Source organism: Lampetra planeri, chromosome 2 (genome assembly GCF_965212315.1).
Source record: "Lampetra planeri chromosome 2, kcLamPlan1.2.h2, whole genome shotgun sequence".
Taxonomy (NCBI): domain Eukaryota; kingdom Metazoa; phylum Chordata; class Hyperoartia; order Petromyzontiformes; family Petromyzontidae; genus Lampetra; species Lampetra planeri.
The window spans coordinates 19,099,680-19,114,946 of NC_136108.1; the positions used below are offsets into that span (position 1 = coordinate 19,099,680).

General features: G+C 43.3%; 1 protein-coding gene across 2 annotated transcripts in view; it reads left to right on the forward strand.

Moving 5' to 3' along the window:
* LOC144729406 (insulin-like growth factor 2 mRNA-binding protein 3-B) overlaps window positions 1–15,267 on the forward strand; it is a 99,342-nt gene that overhangs the window by 45,866 nt on the left and 38,209 nt on the right. For both annotated transcript variants that reach the window (XM_078609675.1, XM_078609682.1), the window contains exons 3-4: window positions 12,463–12,511; window positions 14,283–14,334. In XM_078609675.1, coding sequence (XP_078465801.1) covers window positions 12,463–12,511; window positions 14,283–14,334 — 101 coding nt within the window. The remainder of the gene's footprint in view (window positions 1–12,462; window positions 12,512–14,282; window positions 14,335–15,267) is intronic.

The following is a 15,267-nucleotide window of genomic DNA, read 5'->3' on the forward strand; positions in this document are numbered from 1 at the left end:
CACAAATGATAGCTCAACGAAATTTACAGCAGTGTTTTCAGAGACTTCAAAGATGAGGTCCCTGAAAGGTGTGCACTTCATGAAACGTGAAATGATTGCACATGGTTGTGGCATTGACACCCACAAATTGGCATCAATTTAGAAATCTCATCTGATGCAAGAGTAACGCGACTTAACTCTTTTTCTTAGCGGTTAACAGCCTACTGCTGGGCCAAAGCCCCCCTTCCCATTGTCTTCCACTCTTCACGGTCTCTTGTCACCTGCATCCAGAACGGCTCTCACGGACTCCCACAGCGTCATTTATGCACGTGCATGTTTTACGTGTAAGGTATTTGATACGTAGCTGCTGTTGTCTGCGTCCGCCGTGTATTTTGCGAATGCTTGAAATAACATCCGCGGGGTTTGTCCCATATTTGCACCGTGGTGGAACACGTCATCTGTTCTTGTATAGAATGGCACCATCACAAGGCAACATACTTGCGAAAAATACAATCTTACAATACTGCTTTGTAGCCCTGTTGCCAATCGACTGATCTCGGAGAATACATTCACTCAAAATGTTCGAAAGGCGCGCAAAATAAAAACTCGACATCGGTGGCGCGTGAGATCTGAACCGCTTCTGCCCCCCCACTTTACCAGCCCACACTGGACATCGTCGTGAAATATGGTCAAACAACCCCCATGATCCGTAAGCGTGTAGAGGTCTTCTTCATCCAGCCAATGGGTTTGACAGCGCTTTAAATAATTAATCATTGGAATTGCTGCATGTGCATCTTCGGTATGTGAAGCACACAGGAGGGGTTTAAATAGAAAGTATGGAGTCAATGCACCACTTCCAGCTGTCACGTACAGATCATAGTCATTTGGCGAAAGAATTCTGCATTGTTGCTGTGATAAGTTATATAAAAGAGACATCGTACAGTTTTGATTTTCACCATAACCACTGCGTTATACGAGGGCACGATGTTATCCCCACTTTATGGATGATGCGTTAGCCAAATCCGTTCATCGTGTTGTGATCGGTTTATTTAGGCGAGTATTTTACATTGAGCTGGTTTTCCCCTCATGACATGTTTGAAATAATTAGAATGATGGTCACAGATATTTCGATTGTTTATTTAGATTATCATCTTCTTAATCGAAACTTGCATTCTACAACATTCAATGTTTGTACATTTAAAATGATATGTTGTCAAACAGTTGTCCTTTGCAAGTATATATGTGTAATGATGCTGTAATTAATTATGAGCATTATCCAAATAAATTATGAAGCATTACTTGGTGAAGTTTCGTTGGCAATGGCACACGACAAAAAAAATCGACACGTTCATCAATTAACACTGCATTAAGTAAAGTTTTTTTTTAAGTCAACATTTCAGTATTACGGAGGGTCATTTCCCAAAACCTTGCCTAAAGTAACTTTTCCTTTTAAGGCAGTGCTATTATTATCGTATGTATTGCGTTTTTTTAAATTGCGTGTGACATGAGTTGAGGAATTCCTTGAAATATGTTTCTCTTTGGAGCATTGTAAGCTGGCAGGTCGTATATTGTATGAGCGTTTGTTCTCATGGACACTTTGTGTGTGCGTTGCATGTGTTGTTGAGCGGTAGTGTAGCAGTTAAGCGCTGCACCACGAACCTGGCGACCCGACTTTTGATTCCCGCTCACGGCCAACACCGGTGACGATTATATGAACCGGTCTTGGGCCACCCCTAGGTCGACTCGGCCTCAAATGAGTACCTGGTGCGGTGTGTAAACATCGCCACTAGGGAGACAAAGGCGGTCGGGCGTGGTGCTGGCCACCCACCCCTTCGTGTGCCGTTCTGGCCTTCAGACGTGCTCGCTTAACAGCACTTGCCCCAACAGTCTGTTCAGGCTATACAGGGGGTCTCTGTCTTTGTCTTGTTGTATGTGTGCGCGCATGCGTGTGCATGTGCGTCTTTTTTTCTGTTGTGTGTTTTAGCGAGGAGAGTGGTGGTGCAGTAGTTGGTACACTACGCTACAATCCCAGAAACATGAAGTTCATTTCCCAGACACGGTGCAAGTGTTAGCTGAACCCGTTCCATGACTTGTATTGTTTAACTCGCACCTACACTGCTTACTAATTGGTGCATTTTGTAATACACTAAAAGCTGGATACGAGCACCCATGTGCTTATATCCGACGTTTGCTTGCACCAAGTGGATTATATATGGGTTAGTGTGCTTATGCACGGTGGGGATATATTCAGCTTCTACTGCATCGGCATTGGGGAAGACAAAGGCGGCATCCAGGCTTGGTGATGGGCACACTTTCACTCGGGGTTGGCCTGTCGCGGTGATTAGTTGCCTGTTTGTATCATGAGTTCGTAACCCTTACACATTTAACCGTGGATGTGTGTGCGCGGATGCACCTACTGCAGCATGTCGGTGTGTGCTTATAATGCCTCTCTTTTTTTTTTACACATCTCAGAAATCATCCACACCAGAGCACGTGCACGCCGGGTGAGCGTGGACGAGTGAGTGCGCACGCGCACGGGAATAAGATGGAGGCTTGCCCCTGGGGCCTGAGAATGGGGCTGCTGAATGGCGCCAGCCTAGGGAGTTCAAAGGTTGCCCGGCTGGAATGCTGGGAGGGGTGGCTGGGAGAGTTGTGGGGGGGCGGCGGGCGGTGTGGGTGCTTGGGTTTCTAAACAAAGATAAAGGCTGTAAAGTGAATGAGTAATACGTGGGAAATGATGGAGGAAACTGGTGGGGGGGGGGGTTTCCTTTGAATGGTGCGGTGGCTTCTCTATTTTCACAAACATAAGCTCATAAAGAGGCGTTTTTTATATTTCTTCTGTTATTAGGGTCGTGGGCAGTTGGGATTCTGTGGAGGTGTTTTTATTGCAAGAACATTGCAGTCTTTTCCTCAACCGTAGCAACATACCACAGCTTCTTCTGGGCGCCTCTTTGCTGCTCCCAGATGGTTTGCACCGTCTTTTTTTATTTGCGTGCACGTTTATTTCACTGCTAGACTAAAACGTAGAGCTTACGTGCACCTGCAGCTGACTTATCCGATTGCAATTGCGTTGTTTTTTTTGGCGAGCGTGTCTTTATAATCCGGCTGTGACGGTCCCACCTGATGACGGAGACTTGTGTTGCCTCCGAAACGTCGTGATTTTTTATTTTATTTTTATTAATTTTGATGTTTTACCTATGTGACTTTACCGAAAAAACCTACGAATATGATGCCTTGCAGTCACGAAAGCTTCAAATCTAGAATTAAGAGCGTGTCTTTAGTTTGCAGCTGTTAAATACCTCCTTGTGCAATATTCATGAAGGGCGCCATGTGGCGAGATGTGATCTCTTTCGCCTGGTAAGCAGGAGGCCGAGGGTTCGATTCCGACCCTGACGGGCCTGTACGTTTAGAGTTCGCGTGATCTCCGCGTGGTTGCGTGGATTTTTCTCCGGGTCCTCCGGTTTTTCCTTCTGAATTTAGAATCATGCGGTTGGAGTATTTGGCTGCTATAAATTTCCACGTGATAAGCCACTTCGTTGAGCTATCATTTGTGGCCAGGTCGCTTTGGAAAATAAGCTACATAGCTCAGTGGGCCTGACCTGGTGAAATAAAAAAAAAGTAGTTCAGAAGGACCGTCTGCTCCTTATCTGCAATATTGACGTTTTTTTGACTCTGTTTTGTTGTTGCCGTGCTCGCACGCCACGGATATCCCCTCCCCAACCATGTAAAATAGCCGGGAAACTTGCCGAACGGGACCATCCATGTAACCGATCGAATAAACTTATTAAATTACATTGGAAGGGATAAATACACACCACGTAAATACATGTTTTTGTCCTGAATTCAGTTCTGCAAAGGACCTACCGGTTAAATAAAATGTTGTAATACGCAAGCCTAATGCTGTTATTCAGACCTGTATTACGTAGGAGTTTACAAATTTACAAATTATTCATCTGTTCATAAATTATGGACAGATGAACTGTAAACTGGTGACTCAAATGCAAACGTGCACACGTGTCCAACTTTACCTGGATTGGTCATTGAATTTGAAGTCTTTATATGTTTCAAATTGTACGTGCCTTTCGGCATCAAAGATAGCATCATGGTACATGCAAATGTTGTGACTTCATGTAAAATGACGAGAATGTACTGGACTCTCCAATTTGGGAAACTCTAAGGAAATTAGCAAATGTACGCGTGCAAATCTGCGGTGGCGGTGTGTACATACATTTTATATAGTAATTTCACTGAAATTAGTCACTTGAAAATTTTCATCGTATACGTCTCAACAATGAATGGCGTGGTATAGTATTAGCTAAGTCGTCATCATCTGTCTTGCCTGACAGTATAAATTATGACAATTCTCTCTTCTTTTGGGGAAAGAAAAAACACTTAATCCAGCATTTGGCTATTCATGAAAATAGAAATTCTCATTACGAGCTAATTTAATATTGGACAGAGTGGAACTTTGCGTAACTGTTCTGAAATTAGCCCTGACAAGTTGTGGACCACATTAGCGAATACCGTAATTAGGAGGTCACGAGCAACGGCCGTCGCCTTTTGCCTATCGCATGGAAGTTTTTTTTTTGTTGTATACGATTATCTGACCTTTAAAAACATGTTTCTGGTCATCATTTTCAGTGGTCTATTCAAAGTAACCATAAAACAAAGTCCCCCCCCCCGATTCCAGCATCAAATTTGCTCTTCTCCCTCCTAAGTCTTTGGTAGCGCGTGCGGCATAGCTGCGGCTCATGTTTCTCGTGGTGTTCCTCGGTGAGAGGGCCCACTGACGCCTATCCAAATTCCCTGCCGTCTGATGAGCGCGGTAGTTATTTGTGGAAATTTGCACGATGCAGTGGGTGAGGTCACCCTCTAAATGTACCGCTTCATTTAATCATCGCTCCCGTCTGCTCCCCCCCAACCCCCCCCCCCCCCCCAACATTTGGGTTTTTCTCTGGGTCCTCCGGTTTTCCCCTCCACGTTTAGAATCCACATCACGCGTTTATATTATTTAGATTATTTTTGCCGTTATACGTTTCCACTATCATTTGTGGCCAGGTTACTTCTGAAAAAGAAGCCAATAGCTCAGTGGGCTTTACCTGGTAAAATAAAATAGTTTAATTGGTGTATTATTTTAGTGATTTTCTTACCTTTCCTCTACTTTGCACTCCTAACGTGTTTTTGTATTGTTTTCATTGTTGTTGAAAAGTAACTCTAGAGCTCATCGGATTCCTCCTGTATAAATGAAACTGATTCTGATTCCGATTTAAAGCTTTCGTGATTGCAGAGATTCATCTTCTTGGTTCTTTCGGTAAAGTCACGTAGAATGGAAATAATAAAAATAAAACATAATAAAATAATTCTCACGACGTTTCGACCTGTTCTTCACCTGAGGACGGCTGCTTGCGTTGTAGCCGAAACGTCGTGAGAATTATTTTATTATGTTTTATTTTTATTATTTTATTATTTCCATTCTACGTGACTTTACCGAAAGAACCAAGAAGATGAATCCCTGCAGTCACGAAAGCTTTAAATCGAAATTTGATTCTGATTCGTTTCACCAATACCCAGCCACCTTGTGGACAATCACCGGCATGCATACATGTTCGTCATGGGAACAACGATGCACGAGGTGGCCCCGCATGAGTGGCAGGAGCCTTGCGAGCATGTGACTGCCTGCAGTGGGGAGACTGCTTCGCCTGCTTGGCATTCTTTACATTTCAGCAGGCATCCTGTTGGCCCTGCAGCAGCAGCAGCTCATAGCGAATTTATGATTCACGGTCATGCAGCAACGTGGCAGAATGTGGCTTTGTGGGCTATCCAGCAGATGTCTCTTAAATGGCACCGTTATTTTTAATGTGTATTTTGGTTTGGTGTTTTGACAATTGGCTTAATGTGACACAGTTTTGTCACAGGTGCGCTTGTATTCTTGTTATGTGGCTTTTCGGCAACTTGAAAACACCTTTTCTGAATGTTTGCAACGTAGAATATTGGATTTGCCGACACGTTTAAAAAAATATTTTCTTATTCTTAGGCACGTCTCTAAAATCTTACTTTGTGTTCGCTTCCCTTTCCCAACATTCATGGAGCACTTTTAAACCTCGGCGCCAGAATCGCCGCGTATGGAGCGCATGCGCAACATACAGTTTACAGCAAGAGCCCCTGAATCCATGCAGGCGATGTACTGGAAGATGTGGCAGCACGCACTCCGCTCACGGAGAAACGTCTCCTGGCTGTACAACTCCCCGCTGCACTGCCCTGTGATTAGACGTGACACAAGATCCGACCGGGACACGCAGTCGCACACACACACAAAGACAAAGATCCCCAGTATAGCCTGAACAGACTGTTGGGGCAAGTGTTGTTAGTGAGCGCCTCTGAAGGCCGGCCCGGCACACGAGGGGGTGGGTAGCCAGCACCACGCCCGGCCGCCTTTGTCTCCCTAGTTGGCAATGTTTACACACTGCACCAGGTACTCATTTGAGGCTGAGTCGATCTTGGCCGAAGACCAGTTCAGATAATCGTCACAAGTGTTGGCCGTGAGCGGAAATCGAACTCGGTCACCGGGTTTGTAGCGCAGCACACTAACCGCTACACTACGCGCGTGTGCGTGTGTGGTACGCACGTGGTGAAAACGGTACCAGCCGCGACGATGTTACCCGGTGAAATTGGAGTTTGTGTTCACGAAGGCCCGCGGTATTGGGAGAACAGCGGGGAGAATGAGTCAACTAGCCAGCCAGTGAGCAAGTCAGCGCGCGAGAAGAGGGGACAGTCTGTTTAGTTGTCGTCTTTCCAAGGAATTCCACGCAGCGCGAAAGCGCTGCTGCCCCGTCACTAGCAGCAGACTAGAAATGTTATTTGCGCCCATCGGTTGCGAGCTCCGTTGCCGACCGTCTGGCGAACTCGCGGAACCACCGTGCAAACCAGGCTGAGCTTGTGCCACCGGTGAAAGTGTTCGGCGCATAGCGTTCGAAGTCGGCAAACTTGCGTTGTTGTTTGACCTGCATGTGGCTCATAGCACCTGAGCTGGCGGGCTGAGTGACTTTTGTGGAACCAGTCAATCGGCTCATTTGAGCATGATGGGTTTTTTTCCCCTCTGGGATTATGTTTAGAATTGTCATCGATTGCGACTCATCTGCAAAGAAACTTAAGGAAAATCAAATATATTTGTCTGTCATGATGCATCGTCACAGCTTTTATTTACAACCACAGTTCACTGTATTCACGGATAAAATGTAATAACCTCATCACCATTTTTAATTACAACTGCCTTATAATTTTCAAATATATTTAGTAAGCTACCTTGGGATCATGGCTTGAAGTGTTTTTAAGGGAGGGTGGTGAGATGTTTTCAGTGTTTTGTGGCATTATTGATGTGATTATATGATAATATTGCATTCACCAGTTAAAATAAATTCGATTCGAGTAGGAAATTCCTGCAAAATATGTGGCGATTTACATTCTTTGCCTTGAGTGGTGTTTACGTAGCACGGATGCTTGATGTATACAGTGGCGAATGCACATTGCATATTAGTCAAGGCACAATAATATCCCATTGGCTCATGTAATTTATTTTTACAGCTCACATTGACATTCTCAGGCTATCTCGTCCATGCTGAGCATGTGTGAATCACACCTTTAAATAGTCGTGGAAATAATTATCATCGTGAGCCATGTTTGATCCACTGTTGGACGAAGGCCTCCCCCACAATCCCTTGCGATGACTCCTGGTCGTCAGATTGTAGTAATCACCACCTCGCCTGGTGCACACAAACTGATTTCACTGGGCGGTTATAATTACAGCAATATGTGTTAGACTTTATTTCAAATGATCATGATATCCTTAATTGAAATTATTATTAATCTAAGCACTTGCTGTTTATTAAGACCGATTGAACATTATTTACTGTGCTTCAAAAATCTGAAATACCTGCCACTCGGTTTCAGAAAAATGTTTTGCTGTTGAGTGACAGATTCTAATGCTATTTACATTTTACTTTCATCCAGCACAGAATATATCGGAATAAATCTGTCCATTTTAGTCATGATCTCCATCTCACAGCAGTGTTTTTCCTCTATTGGAAGCCCAGTGAGGCTTTCCCTGGGTAAGCACACATCACAATGATAGTGATATTAAATCCCAAAGGTGGGAATCAACACCCCTTAACCTCCACTTGCAGTCCCGCAAGGGTTCTTTTCGCAGTGTCTCGAACTTGGTGATACTCTTCTTAACAAGCTTAAACAATAAAAAGAAGACAATAGAGAAAAACATATCGAGACAGATATATTTTGTTTGGCATTAAAATACATGTTAATTGAAACGGTACTTTGATTACCCTTGGCTCATCTAATCTGATTGAAAATGAATAATTGCCCGTAGTCCATCTCTCCGGGGTTTTTTACTGCACTTTAGCCCAATTGTCTGCCATAATTCACAAGGGCAATGGCACAAGCCAAACATTAATTTAAAGAGATCCCCCAATGTAATGTCATTAGTTTACATCAATGTAACTTCTTTACAACTGCGATGTATATATATGATTTAATTAACAAATTGGTTTGTGACCAAATGTTATTATTTTCCCAACCACGATGTGAAGATGAGCTTTAAAAATGCGATGGAATTGCAAGAACTGTCAAAACTGACTTGTACAAATCTGAAACAATTTCAAATTTCACATTTGTAGAGCTGCGTTGTTGCCCATAACTGCATTTTTTAAACATTATCAATACATTCCTTTATTGCAGCTCTGCAAACAATGACAATTGCATCTTGCGTGAAGAACACATTTGAGCAACTCGCACGCTTGCAGTTTTATGAGGTCGGGACCGTACAGGAAACCTGTGCTCGTTCAACAGCCTTTCCCAAAACGGGTCGACACGGCGTGACCCTGATGTATGCATTCTAGAAAATGTGTCTCATTGAATAGCACGCCCATCTGCGAGCTGAACCCCATGTGCTCTAATGCAGTGCCCGTGCAGCCAATGGCTGCCCCTGGCATGTGTGCGCATTTGATGCAACCTCTCTATGCATAATGCAGCAAAGCAGGGCTTAATGCATTTGCATTTGAAAGGCATATTGGTTGCTTCGATGGTGAGTGCAGAAATCAAACAAAATGCTGTCTTGTAGTGCAGAATACTGAGCCAGTTTTTTTCCCCCTTCACACCATTGGACGTGGCCAGTACAATTCCTCGTTACTTGGACAAAAATAATAATATTAATAATGTAAAAAATAGGTGACCTGTGACCTGGAAGTGGTATTTTTTTTGTTGTAACACGTTCCCTGAATTCTCCGTGACGCCATTATGAAGAGGCTTGCCGTGCACTCTAAAAGCAGTTTTTTTGTCCCAAAACTTCGATTTAATATTTCGTTGAACCACAGTTCATCATACAGTACTGATGAATTGTTTTCCTATTCCATCCAAACCGATTCCTTTTTATTACCGTGCATGGCACGAGGCTCAAATTATTTATTTCTAATGTGTCCCAAAAGCGATTCGTATGCATGAAAAATAATAGTTAGGTTTCATTGAGGCTGGATGAGAATTATGAATGAATGTGACTGAATCAGGTAATGTGAGGACACACTTAAAATACAATAATTACACTTCGTTCTTTACCACTGTTATTGGACAAGTCTGCTCGGTAACATTGTTAAATGCATCACAAGTATATTCTTGGTTCTTTCGGTAAAGTCACGTAGAAGGGAAATAATAAAATAATATCAATATAAAACAATACAAATTCTCACGACGTTTCGACTGCAACACAAGCAATCACCATCAGGTGTGAAATCCACAGAAAGAACATTTGAAAAAATAAATGTTCTTGCTGTGGATTTCACACCTGACGAAGATTGCTTGTGTTGCAGTCGAAACGTCGTGAGAATTTTTATTGTTTTACATTAATATTATTTTATTATTTCCCTTCTACGTGACTTTACCGAAAGAACCAAGAATATGAATCCCTGCAGTCACGAAAGCTTTAAATCAAAATGCATCACAAGTATTGTATTATGCTGCATGCATGATTTGCAGCCTGGCAAAACGAACGCTTATGAAAGTTTGTGCCTTTGCAGACTCGATTCCCATTTGACTCTTAGACATGTAAAATTCCTATCCTGCGCACTGCATGTTTACGCTTTTAGTATTCAATCGTTCCATTATCAAATGTGATCACAATTATGCTTGTGCCTTCATGGAACAAAGTGAACGAGAGTCCTATCTGGAGAATCTGAGGTGTCAAGAGCCCCGTGTCTCATATGGGACAACCCAGGACAAGACACCAGACAGAGCTATTTCTGCGTCTGAACTAAACGAGCTCCTTTTAACAGCAACCACGACGATGGCCTTCTGTGTTGTGAAGACAGTGGTGTACTTTGTATTAATCGTATAACATGTATACAACATACCATATTGCATATTAGCCCTCAAAACTGGGCTTATCCCGATTATCTCAGTTTAGTCAACTGGGCTAACACATTCCTGCGGAAGGAGCTGGTAGGAATGTTGGGTTGCTCGGTCAATGGCCAGGGTCAACAGCGGCGTGGTGTATTCCGCAAATATGCCCGACTGTGAGGGCGGGCACAAGCCGGCGTGAGTAGGTTAAATGTTGAGTTTTATAAGGGCACCACGGGGTGAACAGCCCCTCCCCACCCAGCCCCACCCTCCCCACCCAGCCCCTCCCCACCCAGCCCCTCCCCACCCAGCCACTCCCCACCCAGCCCCTCCCTCCCCATTCAGTCCCTCTCTGCATGACAGACACAATAATCCCCTGTGGGCTGGTGTAACCAGGAGGTTCCTACCAGTATAAGCGTTCATGTTTCGAATTCCAGTGGTGCTGGCTTGGTTGTCTAAACCACCAAACAGTCAGCCACTTCTCACTTGCCTCGTGTCATTATTGCCTACACTCAGACAAATCTGGAATGCGACCCCGATTGCGTCAGATCTCATAAGCTTCAGCAGAGTTGCGCTCTTTCAGAATTTGAATGGTTGATGACCAGGGTTGCTTTGCGCAATGTTGTAGGCATGGGGCTATGGGATGACCAGCAGTAGATGGCACTGTTGAGTCTTGCCCCCCTGCACCTCCTACAATTCTGGCTCATCGCCTGATGAAGGTGGTTGTTGTAATCACTGGCAAAACGTGGTACTCGAATTGTGAATGTTGTGGGTTTGCTCTCCAGCACACCGGTGTGCTCTCGTAGTCACGAATTGGCATGATTTGTTCACGTGACAAACCTTACTAATTAGCTGTGTTGGGTGGTGGCAGGTTTAACCATACATTTATATTTACTCCGTCTAACCCCCCCAAAAGACCGTTGTTATGGGTAGTAATAGTCGCGAAAGGCTACGTGTTGAACTCCTCGCCCTCCTTGTCTCTGCATGGTGGGTTTGCTCTGGATACTGCAGTGTGGCCAAATATCCCTGTCTCGGAACTTCCTGAAAAGTCTTGACCCAGTGAGGCTTCCCTGTGTGTGTTACTGCTACATTTGTATTGGTGGTTTGTCAATTATATGCTGCAAGTTGTAAAATCAAAATGAGAACATTTGTTCATTTTCTTGGTTCTTTCGATAAAGTCACGTAGAAGAGAAATAATAAAATAATAAAATAAAACTTAATAAAATACAATTCTCACGACTTTTCGGCCACAACGCAAGCAGCCATCCTCAGGTGAAGAACAGGTCTGTTGGAAAGACAGCATCTGAAATTCAGAAGAACAGGTCTGTCGGAAAGACAGCGTCTGAAATTCAGAAGAACAGGTCTGTGGGAAAGACAGCGTCTGAATGACAGGCCTGTTCTTCACCTGAGGACGGCTGCTTGCGTTGTGGCCGAAAGGTCGTGAGAATTGTATTTTATAATGTTTAATTTTTTATTATTTTATTATTTCCCTTCTACATGACTTTACCAAAAGAACCAAGAAGATGAATCCCTGCGGTCACGAAAGCTTTAAATCGAAATTCATTTGTTCATTCTCGAGGAATCCGAAGAGCTGTGAAGCTCTTTTTCACAGATGTCCAGTAGGGGCTGGGTCAGAACATTACAACAACAAACACAAAACAGAAACACGACAGCAGTGCAAAGTGTAGGAAAGGTAAACAAATAATTTTAAAATATATATACAAATACAACATTTCTTATCTTACCTGGTAAGGCCTGCGGAGCTATTGGTCACACACATGATGACTCAAAGAAGTAGCTTATGTGTAAATGTATAGCAGCGCAATCATCTAAATGCATGTTTCTAATTAGAATTGTGCACAATGGTAATATACGATATGAAGCTGTAATTTATCATGTTGATTTTTTTTATTCTCCTGAACTATCTCATGGAACAGGGATTCTTATGACCCCCAATCTGCATTGTTCACTGCTGTTTTGCCGCATTTTTTTGTTTGTTTATTTGGTTTGTGCCAGTTGTGTTTACGACGGTTATTTGTAAGTTTAGCAAACGTCTCACACCGGTGTGGAATGTTATGTTGGCAGGAACCGGAAAATACAAGTCAGGAATATCCCTCCTCAGCTGCAGTGGGAGGTGAGTGAGTCCCTTGGCCCCGAGTACATTCAAAGTCAACACGTTAAAAGCCAAACATTGTTACCCATTTGCTTCAAAGAGCCTTGGAGTAGATAGCGGAGCGTGCTAGTGCTGCGTGCAGGTGTGCAGCGATGCTCAAGCATTATAAGCCCCCCCACTTCCCGCTATCCCAACCCAGGCTACTTGGTTCAAGAGTGTTTGGCTGCTTTAAATGCTCACGTGACGAGCCACTTCCTGGAGCCTATCATTCGTGGGGCCACGTGGCTTCTGAAAAAGAGCTATATCGCTCGGTGGGCCTTACCTGGTAAAATAACAATGTGGCTTTTAGTGTATTACTGGAATTCGCACTTTACCCAATCGGGTTGAGCAATTAAATAAATGTAACATTTCTTAAATGAGAATTTTTACATTAATTGTACATCGTAATGTATGTGAAGATATATTTAGACTTATTTCATAAATAATGGGCATTCATATGCGTTTTTGAACACGTTATATCGTGTGTATATACAGTGCATAACGTGTAACATATAAATGGGTAGTATTTACAATTAATACTCAACACGTCTATGCTAATATGTTATTGGGTGGAGATGGGGGCAGGAGGGCCGGGGGGAGACTTGCCTACCTCGCAACCAATCTGGTGTTTGGCTACTCGCATCCGTGGAAAATGAAGAATCTGTTTAGTTGATAACGGCAATATTCACGGATTGATTAGGGACAGGGAATGTGCAATGCTCACTTTTATGAAATGAAGTAAAATAATACTCTTTGGTTTTTTCGGTAAAGTCACGTAGGTAAAAAATTCAAATAAAATAACTCACGACGTTTCGGAGGCAACACAAGCCTCCGTCATCGGGTGTAACTACTCCTGCTATAGCGTATGAAGAGGCTTCCGAAACGTCGTGAGTTAATTTATTGTAATGTTTCACCTACGTGACTTTACCGTAAAAAACAAAGAGTATGAATCCTTGCAGTCACGAAAACTTCAAATCTGGAAGTGAAATTATAACTCGCTTGCTCGGTATTTTTTTATTTCGAAGCAGATTTTACTCAATAAACTGTGGTTTGGGTTTACATATCATCATTGATGAGAATGCTGACTCCATAATACGTGAAAATGTCAGTTTTTCCTAATGCTGAATGTACCGGTGTTAAGTTTGACACTGTAACAAGATTACAGTAATTTTACTCATTTGATTAAATCAAAAAATCTCCACATATCTACAATTATTTTCTTAGAATAGTTTTGTAATTTTCTGATACTTTATGAAATACTGCACGACTCAGGCATGTCTCATTTACAAGTGAATTGTGGAAAAAAGTCATCACGTTTTATTTATTTATATTGTGACGTTCTCTTGTCCTGAATAATTAAATAATTTCAACAGCAATTGGGAATGTATTCAGTGTAGCAGTTTTCGCATTTTCACCTTTACGCATAGCAGTGGAATACAGTGAAACTCTCACTTATATTGATGAAGGTATGTGTGTTGAACTTTTTCCGAACCGAACGTAGCCAACCGCGCTAATCGGAGGTGCAGCAATTGTGTTGCCAAACAAGAAAACTTCTACATTCAGAGCATTTCCCATTTTGCGCATAAACATAACCTTATCTGTAGATAAATGCAGATAATGAGATGCATTTGGCTTGCTCAACCCCTTCATAAATAGACCCACTGATTAATGAGCCTGGTAGGTTTTGTTTTTTGCTATGCCCTCTAGTGCCGTGTGGTACGCCAGCTTGTGAAGACCGCTGTTATTCCCCCAGGTCCTGGATGGTTTGTTGGCGCAATACGGCACCGTCGAAAGCTGCGATCAAGGTAAACCTGCTGTTTATCTCAGCTTCTCACTCAAGCACACGAATTTAGTTGTCTGTGGATAGATTGGGATCGGCGCCACGGTGGCGAGATGGTAAATACCTCGCCTGGTATGCACGAGGTCTTGAGTTCGGTCCCAACCCCGACGCCTGCATATTTGGAGTTTGCATGTCTCTCTCCCCGTGGTCGCGTGGATTTTTCTCCGGGTCCTCCGGTTTTTCCCTCCACATTTCGTACCAGGCGGTGATGTAGGCTGCCTCCATCACCGCCTGGTACAATCTTCCCTCTTCTCGATTAAATGCTATTGGCAACCCTGCAATTGCTTTTGGGCACTGCTGTAGCAAGGCGCTCAACTGGATGAGTCTCAGGTACCCACAACGGCCACCCAAACCCGCAGCAGCTGAGAAGGGGTCATGGCTCCCAATTCGAAGGGAATTTTGTGTCAGGGCAATTGTAAGAGTGAGGACCTGGCAGAGGGGGACCCCGCGTTGAGTGGCCCATAGAGATCACAGGAATCCTGCAGAGGTCTCCGTAGGTAAGTGGTTCTCAACCTGTTTTGGCTACTGGTGTTGTACCCCTTGTTGAGTTTTGTTTCAACCGAGTAGCCCTTGCCTGACCCAACATGGTTCTGAGAAATAAAAGTATGAATAATGCACATCAAGATTTTAACCAATTGTCCATTTTGTGAGGTATCCTACTAACTAGCTTGCTACTGCAAGCGAATGAAAAAAATGCAACGGACGCTCTGCATGCGTGACGTCATTTGTTCGCGCTTACTGGTTACTCTTGGAAACCACATTGTTTACGATCGGTGAGTTTAGAAAGGTATTTAATATCATAATTTTATTATGTTTTATTTTTATTATTTTATTATTTCCCTTCTACGTGACTTTACCGAAAGAACCAAGAAGAGGTATTTAATATTGTTCGCGGTTA